Source organism: Anneissia japonica, unplaced genomic scaffold, assembly GCF_011630105.1.
Source record: "Anneissia japonica isolate Jap-2015-1 unplaced genomic scaffold, ASM1163010v1 scaffold930_len16149_cov111, whole genome shotgun sequence".
NCBI classification, from domain to species: Eukaryota; Metazoa; Echinodermata; class Crinoidea; order Comatulida; family Comatulidae; genus Anneissia; species Anneissia japonica.
In genome coordinates this window covers 3,202-16,099 of record NW_022749870.1, presented here as the reverse complement: position 1 = coordinate 16,099, position 12,898 = coordinate 3,202, and the positions used below count along the sequence as shown (strand labels likewise).

Genomic DNA, 12,898 nt, shown 5'->3' with positions numbered 1-12,898 from the left:
CTCTTATATACTTATATATATATATATATGATGACCAAAGCATTGCATTATTATATGAAGCATAATATTTATACATATTATATATATATATATATATATATATATATATATATTATGCTTAATAGTGCAATGCTTTAGTCATTTATATTAATTGTTTTATCTAGTAGTCATTAGTTGGAGGTACACACCTTTGGTGGCAGTGGTTTAGACTGCTTTTTGTGCTTTCCTGGCAGCTAATAGTTTATTTAATGACTTGTTAATGTTGTGTTTGCTTCATTTATTAAATGTTCATTATATTTTGTAAATCGTATCTTTTGCCTGAAAAAATAATTAATAATACTATATTTAGAATGACTATTTTTCGATAATTATGGTATACATCCGTTAATAAAAATATAAATGTATATTTTTGTGCTTGGCAGACTTTGCAAAATCAGAATATGAAGAAGCTCTTGATTTCAAACACGATAAAGAGATAACGGTGGCAAGAGGAGAGTGCATCAAAGCATCTTTTAAATCAAATTATGAACCAAATCATGTGTGTTTCCAAAAAATGGTGGGACACAATTATCCGTTTTGTACTCTATCATTAGTATCATGTACTTGGCCAGAAAACAAATTAAGGAGACTTTATCCACCTGACGAAAAATTGAAAGATACAATAACAGAGAACTGTAATGTTAATGACAGCCATGGACCAGTCGAATTTACGTTCGAATTAAAGGGACGTATTAAAACAGGTGCAGCTGCAGAAGGATACCTTACATTTAAAGACGTAACCGACGACGTTGAAGGACAATATGTATACTTAATGCAGATAAAACACGAGAAACGTTTGACTGGTGTGCTACCAAATATAAAACACACATTTTTTGGAAAAACGTGCATTCAACTCTCAAGTAAGTCAGCCTGAAGTAGGTAACCATACAGCCCGCACAACCAAAGTGAAATTTATGTACAGTAGTTCAATTAAACAATGCTTTATCATTTTACTTTGATGCTACATTCCCAATCATAAAACAGTGTAATACAGTATAAGTCTATCCTTTTTTATATAGCGCGCTATACGCACAACTAAACTCAAGATTGCGTTGCCGCATAATTAATTCTGTCAATAATAATAATAATGCTTGAATAATTATATAGCGCCAATTTCAAATTATACGATAGATCAAAGGCGAGTGTTATTACCCTTGGTCATTGGATAACATACAATGGCAAACAAGCAAAAAGTGCAACCTTCTCTGCTCCCTGGAGAGTATGCCTAGTCGTGTGCTACAGTCTAGTCTTAGCGCACGAAACTAGTGCATTCAATGGCTCAACATCCTACAGGTACCCATTTATACTGGGTAGAGAGAGACAACGTAGGTAGAATGCATTGCTTAAGGACACAAGCGACTTCTACAGCGAGAGTTTCGAACCCCTGACCTCGAGGTAGGGAATCCACGTCACTGGAACGTATGCGGAAATTCCATAGTATGAAAAATATCAAAATTGCATAGCATGAAATATATTAGAGCATTAGGCACTCGAACCTCCTTATATATATATCGCCTTGACCAATTACACAAGTGACCTGCAGAGCAAAATTCCCGAGCCCCAAGACTTCAAGTTTCAGAATTTTGAGGCACAACCATTATGCCAACCGCTTCCACGTATATAAGCAGTATATAACCTTATTTATAAATATTATATTATTTCTTTTATTTAGATCCCGTTTACAGGAGCGACGTCGACAAGAAACAGTTCATCAGGTGAGATTGTGGTTTGATTAGCTGTACTGTTATATTGCTATCCATTAGGCCAACTTAAACAAGAAATGCCTATAAAAAAAAAACCAAAAAAAAAAAAAAAACGCCGCGACATCTTTACCTTATTCAATTTGTTTATAAAACTAATTCTAAATTTATAATATTTGTGAATTTTGTTATGACATAGCATATAATTTACCGTATTGATTGCCTCAATTCTTCCATTTGGATTTTTTTCATTATAATACTTTGATTAATGTTAATGATGATAATAATAATAATAATAATAATAATAATAATAATAATAATAATAATAATAATAATAATAATAATATTATTATTATTATAATTATTATTATTATTATTTTATTTATTTGTATTCATCCCCCTCCCCCATTTGCTTGGCTAATCCCTTCTACTACTGCCGCCAGTGTGTGGTTATATTTTTATGGGTCGATAAAGCATGGGTACTGTACGATATTTCGATAATAGATAACCCACCCTAACCCTCTTCAGCGTACACCACCGAATATTTCGACACAATCTTCGCAGCCGCTATTTGGTTCCTGAGACTCTTTTGGTAACTGCGCATGCTAGAAATGGTTCGATAACGTCACTTACTCAATGCACATGCTCACTGGCTGTCTAGAATTTTCAAGCGCATTCTCACTGTGTTTTTATAGATAATTCACGGAGGCTATTCGGTAATTCGCATGCTATTGCTTAGTTCTTAATTCCAATTTCTTCGTAGTAAAAGTTACCGCTATCCTACAGTTTCTTAATGACTGTTTCCTATTGATCGACAGCCAGGTGCGGCGCGAAAAAAATACTTGTTTAGCGTCACATCTCAACCAAATTTAGGTGGGCAAGGGCATTTTTCTTTTTCTGTTTACAATCCATCTACCGTATCTGTAATCGACGAGTCTCCGTTAAATAAGATGCCTAGCAGGCCATGCCCAAACTTGGATTGCATAGGCTACAAGCTCAAACACACCAAGCATGATCCTATATTTGTATTTTCAACATCATGAAAAAAGTAAATAAAAACAAGGAATTGTTTCAATTAAAACTTCGATTTTTTTTTTCAATTGTATTCTAAACAACAAGAGTGTTAACATTTTCAACAGGCCTACAATAAATATTACACATGGTTAGTGAAAACGAATTATGAGTTTATATAACGCATAATGTATAGACAACTTTTTACAAATGTAAGTAAAATAAACTACGTGAGAATTGTCTTTATGATTTAGTTCTAGTAACACATTTATTTTTTACTTAATGTATTATTAATTTGCAATAAATTAAATAATAATTAACTTAAAATAAATAATTTTATTTATGTATTGGTGTGCCTTTTGGTATTTAGTTATAGTTTTACAATAAGTTAGAAAAATAATTTATTCAATTGCATAAATGATTATAGGCCTAATTGTCTTTTTTTACCTTTGTTATTTGTTTTATTTTATTATTTTTGTGATCGATTCTTGAGTTTTTTTTATATTTTTTCTGTTTTGTGTATGTATTTTATATTCTTGTAAACAATTTTAATCCAACTCCGTGAAAATAGAGTCTTTGATGATTCACTAATTCATGATGATGATTATTATTATTATTATTATTATTATTATTATTATTATTATTATTATTATTATTATTTTCAGTCCAATTGGAATTGTCCTTAGTGATCAAGTGTATGCATTTGCGCTAAAAATGGAAAAAGAAAAAAAAGAAGAACAAAGAGAAGATATAACAATTTTACGCTATATTACGTGTGCAGGAAAATTTCATTCTGAAGACAACAAGATTACTATTAGATGGAACGATTTTTCCAAAGTTTTACTTAAACCAGAGTAAGATGTAATATACATTTATTCGGTATATCTTGCAAAAGCTATAGAAGGCCATCATTGCAAGGTCATGTGTAGTTATAGTCCTATGGAGGGTTTGTTGTGTTTATAACCTGACCAAATAATTTTCCGGGAATGGGGAGACGAACAGCAATTGAGGTCTTTTAGTCTGAGAATTAAGGGTTGTGGGGGATCTATTACCTATTTGGGACCAGAGGGATATGTGCTTTGTTGAATGTTTCATACGTGGTTGAGTATTTGGTTGCTGCCGAGGGGCGAGCTAACACCGACTTCGCCAATGTTTATTGAATTAGAATTTATCACTGTGATAGAATGTATTAACTAAATTGAAATTGTTTACATCTGCAGGGGTGGATCATAACCCGTTAGGAAAGAAGGGGCGTGAATGTGCGAATTGAATAGCCTTATGGAATTAGCCCCTGGTAGGGGTGGAAAGGGTAAATCCCCTTTAAACCTCTTGCACCATAATTTTAATTTGAGTTTGTATTTGATTGATTTTTAACATTTAGCATGGTGATTTTCTGATAAGCTTTGACAAAAATTACTCTAAATCCCCCGCTGATCTTTCAGAGAAGAGTTGTTGAGCTTCGTTGCACTACCAGGTCGGTATCATTCGTATATCTTCCTTGGATTTATAAATGTATCTAAAGACAGACGATTGCTAGGGAAGGTGTTTTCTTTCCTGCCAGACGGAAGCTTTGATTTAATTAACAACATCGTTGAGACATTAGAATCCAAGGGACCTGTTGAGATTTTAAAATTTGGTGAGTTGTTAGCATAAGAAAAGAAAGTTTAGATAATGATAACATAAAAACAAATTTTAGTAAAAATAATGATCCTCAGATCACTTTGAATAGATAGGCTTATCGTTTGTTTACAGTTTTCTCACCTATCCATGAATGGACCTCACACTCACCTTTTTTTTGCAGAAAATTTGCTAATATAACAACAGGATATTTTAGTAAAACTTTGGCCTAGGCCTAATGAGGTTGTTGCGGTGGGGGTGATAATGATGATGTTGGTGGCCCTGATGATATTGGTGGTGCTCGTGGTGTAACTTCGCAATTCGTTAGGACTGATGGGGGACGAACATATAAGTGGTGGTGTCAGATAATTAGATGTGAGGTGAGGGAGGGCCGGCCGGGGGAGGGGCTACGGCCAATGGCTCTTTAAGAGGCGTGTACCCCTAGTTTACCAATGCTCTCATAAATACGCCACTGCTGATGTGTAGGCCTAGTGTTGTTACTAACCAGATCAATTATCATCGGAAAAACGTAGACCTAGGCATTTGAATAGAAAAGGATTGTTTTACAGTTTATTGACATGCCCCAAATTAGTACAAACAGTATAGTTTCACAGTTACTTTTTTTTAATGATACAGATCACGATAGGTATTTGAATAAAGTTTAAGCCTACCAGCTGCTGGTGCTGATGATTATGATGAAGGGATTGCTGAGGATGATGAGAATGAGTAGCGAATATTTTTTTTCTTTAATTTATATTTCTCATTTCTCATTTTACCGTCATCTATTATAGATCCTCATAGCGGTAAAAAGCTATCAAATGGACGAATTATCGTCGGTGGCTGGATAAAGCGTGGCAAGTATAATTTTGACAAGCATATTAATTCGTATAGTAGTGTCTTCAGCCTTAGCTAAAGATATGCATTATTCGATGGTCAGGCTATATTAAAAGCTTACAAAATAAAATGATGAAAAGTTTTACATCAATTGTAGGTTTTCAGATTTGATCCCCAGTTAATCATTCACCGCATATTATGCTACACGAATACAAATATTAAATAAAGACGGATATAATTTTAAAAATCTACGGTACCATTTAAATCTACTCGCAAGACATTTGGTAATGTTTTGGAGCAAACTGTGGAACCCCTTTGACAATACATCACTATGCTCTTTTAAAAGGACTTACGGTATCAATTTCCGTTTCATTGATTTGATCCTAACCACCAAAAAGAAAAATACTTACTAAATAAATGTTGGTGTGACACGAGTAACGAAAAGAAAACTTTAACGTATCTGTATTTGTGGTCATTTTCGTAATGTGTGACAATAGTATATAGAAATAATATACTTTTCCACTACTGCAAATTGAATACCAAACACTGCTACCTAACTGTATAATATTGTTAACTTTTGTTATTCTGTCTCTTATACACATCTGTATAAACGTGTTTTTAATTCAAAACACAGTATATTTTTTGTAATTATGTGACTGTACGTATTTCGAATAAAGGATATCAGAAGGGGAAAAGAATAGATGAATTAAAGTTTACTGGCTCTACGTCTTCTAGCGGTAAACTTGACGATGTTGAAAACCAAGCACATGGTAAGCAAACAAAGTTTATATGTTATAGGTCTGTTTTATTAATTATTCATACAAATCCATTAATATTAGCTTTTACATACACATTATAGACAAACATACACACGTAAATAAATCATATCTACACAAAAAAGAAAAATAATTAATAAATAAATGTTGGTGTGACACGAATAACGAAAAGAAAGCTTTAACGTGTCTGTATTTGTGGTCATTTTCGTAATGTGCGACAATAGCATATAGAAATAATATAAATTTTCCACTACTGCAAATTGAATACCAAACACTGCTACCTAATTGTGTAGGCCTAATATTGATAAATTTTGTTATTAAATACATAAATTAACAAGTGCAAGAACGTTTTAATCAATAAAACTGAATTATCATAACAATTACACCGGTACATGATCATTATACAAATTCTATTTAATCCATTTTAAAAGTTTCTCTATTGTACCCCTTTACCTCTTGTACATAATACATTGAAATGTTACCTAATAACTAGACGTGACTGTTATTATATACCAGTATAAACGTGTTTTTAATTCAAAACGCAGTATATTTTTTGTACTTATGTGACTGTACGTATTTCAAAAGGATATCAGAAGGGGAAAAGAATAGATGAATTAAAGTTTACTGGCTCTACGTCTTCTAGCGGTAAACTCGACGATGTTGAAAACCAAGCATATGGTAAGCAAACAAAGTTTATAAGTTATAGGTCTGTTTTATTAATTATTCATACAAATCCATTAATTTTAGCTTTTACATACACATTATAAACAAACATACACACGTAAATAAATCAATACATATCCAATCAATACATACATATGCCGATTTACAGACATATACATATTAAATTACAATACATATTGTACATTTAAGTTTATATTTCACTTGTAGATCTTGTGACGTCAGCGATGCTTGTCTAAAATGTGAATATGTTCCTATTGCTTGAAATAGAAAACAACATCAAAAGCAGTGCAGCGCATGATCAATAGCCTTTTACCCTCATTCGGCCATTCCCTTACTATTTCGAATGTTGTATTGATGTAGGCCTATATGTGTGATATATAAGGACGAAAAACTCGCTACCTCTCCCACCAAAATCCAAGTTTACTAACTCGTCCTCTATGTCTTATATCGTATAATCAGTAAGTAAATTTCCCCCTTTCGATACCCATTTTATTTGTTCCTATTTCGTGGTCAGAATTATTTTATTACGTTTAATATTTTTTGAAATACGGTACTTCCCAACTTGTTGCCATAGAATTTAAAATATTTAACAAATTTGAGTTTTTCCCTTTTCGCGTTCGTTAAGAATATGAACCGTTTATCATGTGGACAGATGACGAAATTCATTGGAATTTAGGAGAAAATCTGAAGATTGAAGAAGCTGAGAAAAATATGCGGATACAGGTAAGCTACCACTACATACAGTGTTACTATTTTGCCATTACTAAAGAAATTCTTACAAATTACTACTAGGTACTACTGTTATTTCTATGATTATGACCGACTATCATATACTAAGTTGAGTAAGGACAGAATTTCACTGTCCAGACGCGTGCACACTGCTCTGGAAGAAATATATTGTAGAACCATTCTTTTAAATTATTGGTATATTTTGAGTTCCTATTTATATCCATTCAAATATCATAAAAAATACTTTTTTTGACTCTACAAAGATAACACATTATGATAATTCATTATTCAAATTACGTTAGTACTATACAGGGAAAGGACCAGCGGAGTACGGTATTCAGTATGTAGGATAATAAAGTGGAACATAACACTTCAGTGAGTGCGGTTGATACAAATGCGTATATTTTCACTAAATATAATGGGATAAAATATAATATAAAGTGACTATGTTAATAACAATAATAAATCAATTCCTGACGAATAAGGAATGCTATATCCATCACATTTTAGCATGTATTGTATAATCCGTTTTTACCCTTTACCAGTTGGCCTATCTTACTTGCTTTAACATATCATAAACAAAATTATTATTGGCTCGTTCTTTATTCAAAAGGTAATTTGACTTTCATTTGCAAAAGGTCTATCTAAAATTAGCAGACGTAGTAGTATTCAATATTATGCTTGAGAATATTTTGTTTTATACGGCAATATTTGCAGCATTTGGCTGACTTGGCTTCACAGAATGTTTATTTAAATGATACTCTTGAGTGGATCCATAGGGGTGATGGTCGTCAACGTCCAACGTCCAGAACGCAGTACATTATTCGGAAAAGAGCAGGGAGTTGCATCTCCCGGGGGTACTGCACAATCATCACCAGAACGATTCCACTGGAAATAAATCTTCTCTTAGGCTTTCGTGGGCTATCAACCACTGAATAAATCCAATCCAATCCAATCCAATTATTTAATTAATTAATTAATTTAATTAATGGTTGATGGTGACCCTTGACAGTTTTTATTTTCGTTTTGCATTTTTCTGTCATTAATTACAGTTTCATTATAAACAGTAAGAACAATGATAACAACCACAATCAGTACTATGTAAAAAAAATGTGTAATAATCCTGAACCAAGTTTGTCTTATTACGTAAAGAATAACGTATAATCGAAAATTACCGTCCATCACGCTCACTAAGATCATTATCTAAAATGCTTTTACAAATACCAAAGACTTTAACCACTACCTATGTCCAGGGAGCCTTTCCATCTGTAGGTTTTAGGCTTTGGAATGAACTTCCTCTCCATATTCATTGTACTGACTCAGTTGAGTTCTTTAAGGCCTTGCTCAAAAAAACATTTCTTTTTTTCTAAATCATAAATCACTTTTTTCACTTTGTCACGATTTTTATTTAATATCTTGGCCGCAGTCTGACCGTGCACTGCTTTCCACCACACATAATTTCTACTATATTGATTATCATTTTTTGTTTTAAGTCCTTTTTTGTTATTGTTAAGCGCATTGGATTGACGCTTTCCAATATTTTATTACTGCTCACTGTCATAAAGGAACACAATCGCATTTAAACTTGTTTTGTTTCTTTATTTTCTAAGAAAACCCGGTCAACAGCCATGATCGAAAAACAACAACAACCTTGCGCTCTCGCCTAAAAACTATTATAGCGCCCCCAACATTTCAACTATTGTTTTAATTAAATAATAATTTTTCTTCTATTCATTCTCCCCTTCTTCGACATACTACAGTTTGTCGACATTTCGCATTAATTTTAACATAACATAATTTTCACAATTTTACATCATCATGGTATTTGTTTAACATAATAATAACATTGAATACCTGGTATATATGATTTATGAAGCACCAATAGCATACATGTACAAACACTTTTTAAACTTTGTGAACACTGCTTTTATGAATGGTATATATGAATCCAGTACAATCTAATGAACTATGGCATGAAATACATTACTATGACCTTTACAATTTCACTGAAATTTGTTCACACTAGCTTTATGCATTTCTTTTTTACTTTACATTATGGTACATAATATTGATCCCTATTAATTATTACTATCATATGTTTACTTTATGTTCCATCGGACCGTTGATAGACATTTTAACAATTTTTTTTTAATTTTTTTATTTTATTTATTTATTTATTTTTTTTAACAACAATTATGAGCATAACACAAACTCAATTACAAGTCCATAGTATCCCCAACTATTTTGTTACCACAGTACAATTTTTTACTACATCTTCCTACACTTGTTCATTCCATGATCTCTAAAGGACATACCTTATTAATCCCTCTTACTATTTCTCCATTAGCAGTTTTAACCTTAACTACCCTAACATGACCGTCTGGTCCTGGGAAAACTTCTACCACTCTACCTAATGGCCACCGGCCGCGCATAGTTTCCTTCTCGACTACCAAAACAACATCATTTACTTCTATGTCTCGTTTCATCTCCTTCCACTTATTTCTCTTATTCAATGCAGGTAGCCACTCCTTCAACCACCTGTTCCAGAAATGCCTCATCAGCTCTTGAACACGGCGCCACCTTTTCCGTGGGCTAAATTTAGTTGTATCCAAGATCTCCTCCGAGGCAAACATTCCACCCATCTGCCCATGCAGGAAGTGATTAGGAGTTAATAGTAAAGCATCTTTCCCTGAAGCAGTTTGGTATGTCAATGGTCGCGAATTCATAATTCCTTCTGCGCCTACAAATGCCGAGTGCAATTCTTTATCAGTGATGTCTGCATTTTTAAGTATTGCATAAATTGCTTTCTTCGCAGACTTTATTAAGCTCTCATGAGCGCCGCCAAAATGAGTAGTCAACGGTGGTATAAACCTCCACTTAATACCTTTTTCCACTGTTGCTGTTTGTATTTTCTTGTGGTCTAACAACTTAATTAATTCTTTTAACTCCCTATTCGCTCCTACGAAATTTGTCCCATTGTCAGATAAAATCTCTTTTGGCTGGCCTCTCCGACTCACAAAACGATAAAATGCGTTTAGGAATGTATCAGTGTCCAATCCGTAAGCTATCTCCAAATGGACAGCTCTAGTTGACAAACAAGTGAATAGACACAAATATCTCTTTGTTCTGACCTTGCCTCTGCCTTGAATTGTCAGAAATGGTCCTGCATAATCTACTGCCGCTCGGGTAAACGCCTTTAAACTATCCATCTTAGTCCTAATTTCAGGAAGTGGAGCCATGATTTGTTCGCCTATTTTTGCTGTTCGTCGCTTACATCCCATGCAGCTCCTCTCACAATCTCGGATTTCTTCTCTGTTATGAATTATCCAATATCTTTCCGATAACAGTGATAATATATGATTTGTTCCAGCTACATGTTTACCCAAGTCATGATACTTCCTTACAATAAGTTTAGTGACTGGATGCTTTCTAGGCAATATGATTGGGTATCTGACGTCATGTGGCAAGGCGTCAACCAAACTTAAACGTCCTGTCATGCGCAATACTCCGTCTTCGTCTACTGTAGGTGTTAATGTACTCAATACACTATTAGATCCAACAATACCATTTTCCTTTAAGTTCCTTTATGTCATTTGGGAATGATTCTTGTTGCGCTTTTCGTATTATGCTCAGTTCCGCATACTGGATCTCTTCATGCTCCAACCGCCCATAGACCCTGTAATTTTTGTTGGATCGACAATTTGTTATGAACCTATGAACATAAGCTGTTATTCTAATCAGTCTAGACCAACTTGAATACCGTTTTGGATCCAGTCTCCAATCATCATCTATGTTTAATGGCCCAACTTGTTTTAAGAAGGAACGCACACATTTTCTTTGTTCGGTGACGCTTCCACTTTGCTCTATTTTGTTTACTGGCCAACGTTCTTCAGACTCCATTAAGAATTCTGGTCCATTCCACCACATTTTATTGACTTTCAAACTCTCAACTGTAGTACCTCTTGAGGCAACGTCGGCGGGATTGGACTTCGTTGGTACGTGACGCCACTGGTTTGGGTTGGTCTTCTGTTGTATCTCACCTATCCTATTTGCCACAAAGGGCTTGAAAGATCTACTACGACCTCGTACCCACCAGAGTACATCCATACTGTCACTCCAAAATGTAACCTCCTTTATATCGTAATTCAATACAGTTACAATCGATATAGTAAGTTGTAGCCCTAACATAGCTGCCATTAATTCTAATCTGGGGATGCTCATGGATTTTAGTGGCGCTACTCTGGTTTCTGATGCTATCAATCGCACTGTCTTTTGTTCACCATCAGAGCTTCTTAAATATACAACTGCTGCATACGCATCGTTTGAAGCATCAACGAACGTGTGAATTTTTTGATCTTTGTCAGTAGTAAATTTTATACATCTTGGAACTTCTAATTTCTGTAGATTTTGTAAACCACTCAACCAGTCCGCTACACCGTTTGCTACATTTTGTGGTACAAGTTCATCACAAGATACTCCCAGTGTCCAGAGCTCCTGGAGCATTATCTTTGCAGAAATAATCACTGGTGATATAAAACCAAGCGGATCAAACAATGTCGCAATTTTACTTAAAATATTTCTCTTTGTCATGTTTTCTATAGACCCCCCTGGTCCTCTGAAAACAAATACATCACTTTCAGCTTTCCACATTAATCCTAATGTTTTTACTGATGGCGATTCACTTTCATTTAATTTCAGTTCTTTGGCTCTTTGGTCTTCAGGTATCGCCTCCAAAACTTCCTTAGAATTAGATAACCATTTTCTCGCCTTGATACCAGCTTTCCCCCATAACTCCATTAGTTGATTGTACAACTCAACCGCTGTTTTCACATCATTCACTGAGTCCATGCTATCATCCATATATGTACTCATTAATACTGTTTCTGCTGCTAGAGGATACCACCGTTCATGTAACTTAGCATTTTCTTGTGCAACCTTCTGGGAAATAAATGGCGCCACATTAACTCCAAATACTAATCTATTAAATTCATATAACTCTGGCTCTTTACTCTCATTTAGATCTCGCCATAAAAACCTAAACATTTGCTTATCTTCATTAGCCAACTCTATTTGTAGATACATTTCAGATATGTCACAGACCACAGCTACTGAATTTCTTCGAAATCTCAATAACACATCGAATAGATTATTTTGTAATTTTGGTCCGTTATGTATGACATCATTTAGTGACACTCCACGATACGGAGCAGAAGCATCATACACTACCCTGACTTTGGTTGTTTCTCTATCTAGCTTAACTACAGGAAAGTGTGGAAGGAACCACTGCTGTTCAAGATTATGTTTTACTTCTGGATTCACCTTTCTTATATACTCTTTTTCCCGATAACTATCCACGACCTCTTGGTATGCAGCTCCCAAGACTGTATCTTTTTTCAAACGTTTCTCTAAATTTGTGAGTCTCTTCTCCGCCATTTCGTAGTTGGTTTTAGGCATTTATCTTTTCTCATCTTCCTTCCATGGAACCTTGACTTGGTACCTTTCTCCATT

At 34.2% G+C, this 12,898-nt stretch overlaps 1 protein-coding gene across 1 annotated transcript in view; it reads left to right on the top strand.

Moving 5' to 3' along the window:
* Nucleotides 1-422: 422 nt before the first annotated feature.
* LOC117121220 overlaps nt 423-12,898 on the top strand; it is a gene marked incomplete at both ends in the record, with an annotated part of 15,579 nt that continues 3,103 nt past the window's right edge. Inside the window, 8 exons of the mRNA XM_033266347.1 lie at nt 423-899; nt 1,712-1,754; nt 3,416-3,604; nt 4,193-4,386; nt 5,159-5,221; nt 5,879-5,971; nt 6,563-6,655; nt 7,287-7,384. Coding sequence (XP_033122238.1) covers nt 423-899; nt 1,712-1,754; nt 3,416-3,604; nt 4,193-4,386; nt 5,159-5,221; nt 5,879-5,971; nt 6,563-6,655; nt 7,287-7,384 — 1,250 coding nt within the window. The remainder of the gene's footprint in view (nt 900-1,711; nt 1,755-3,415; nt 3,605-4,192; nt 4,387-5,158; nt 5,222-5,878; nt 5,972-6,562; nt 6,656-7,286; nt 7,385-12,898) is intronic.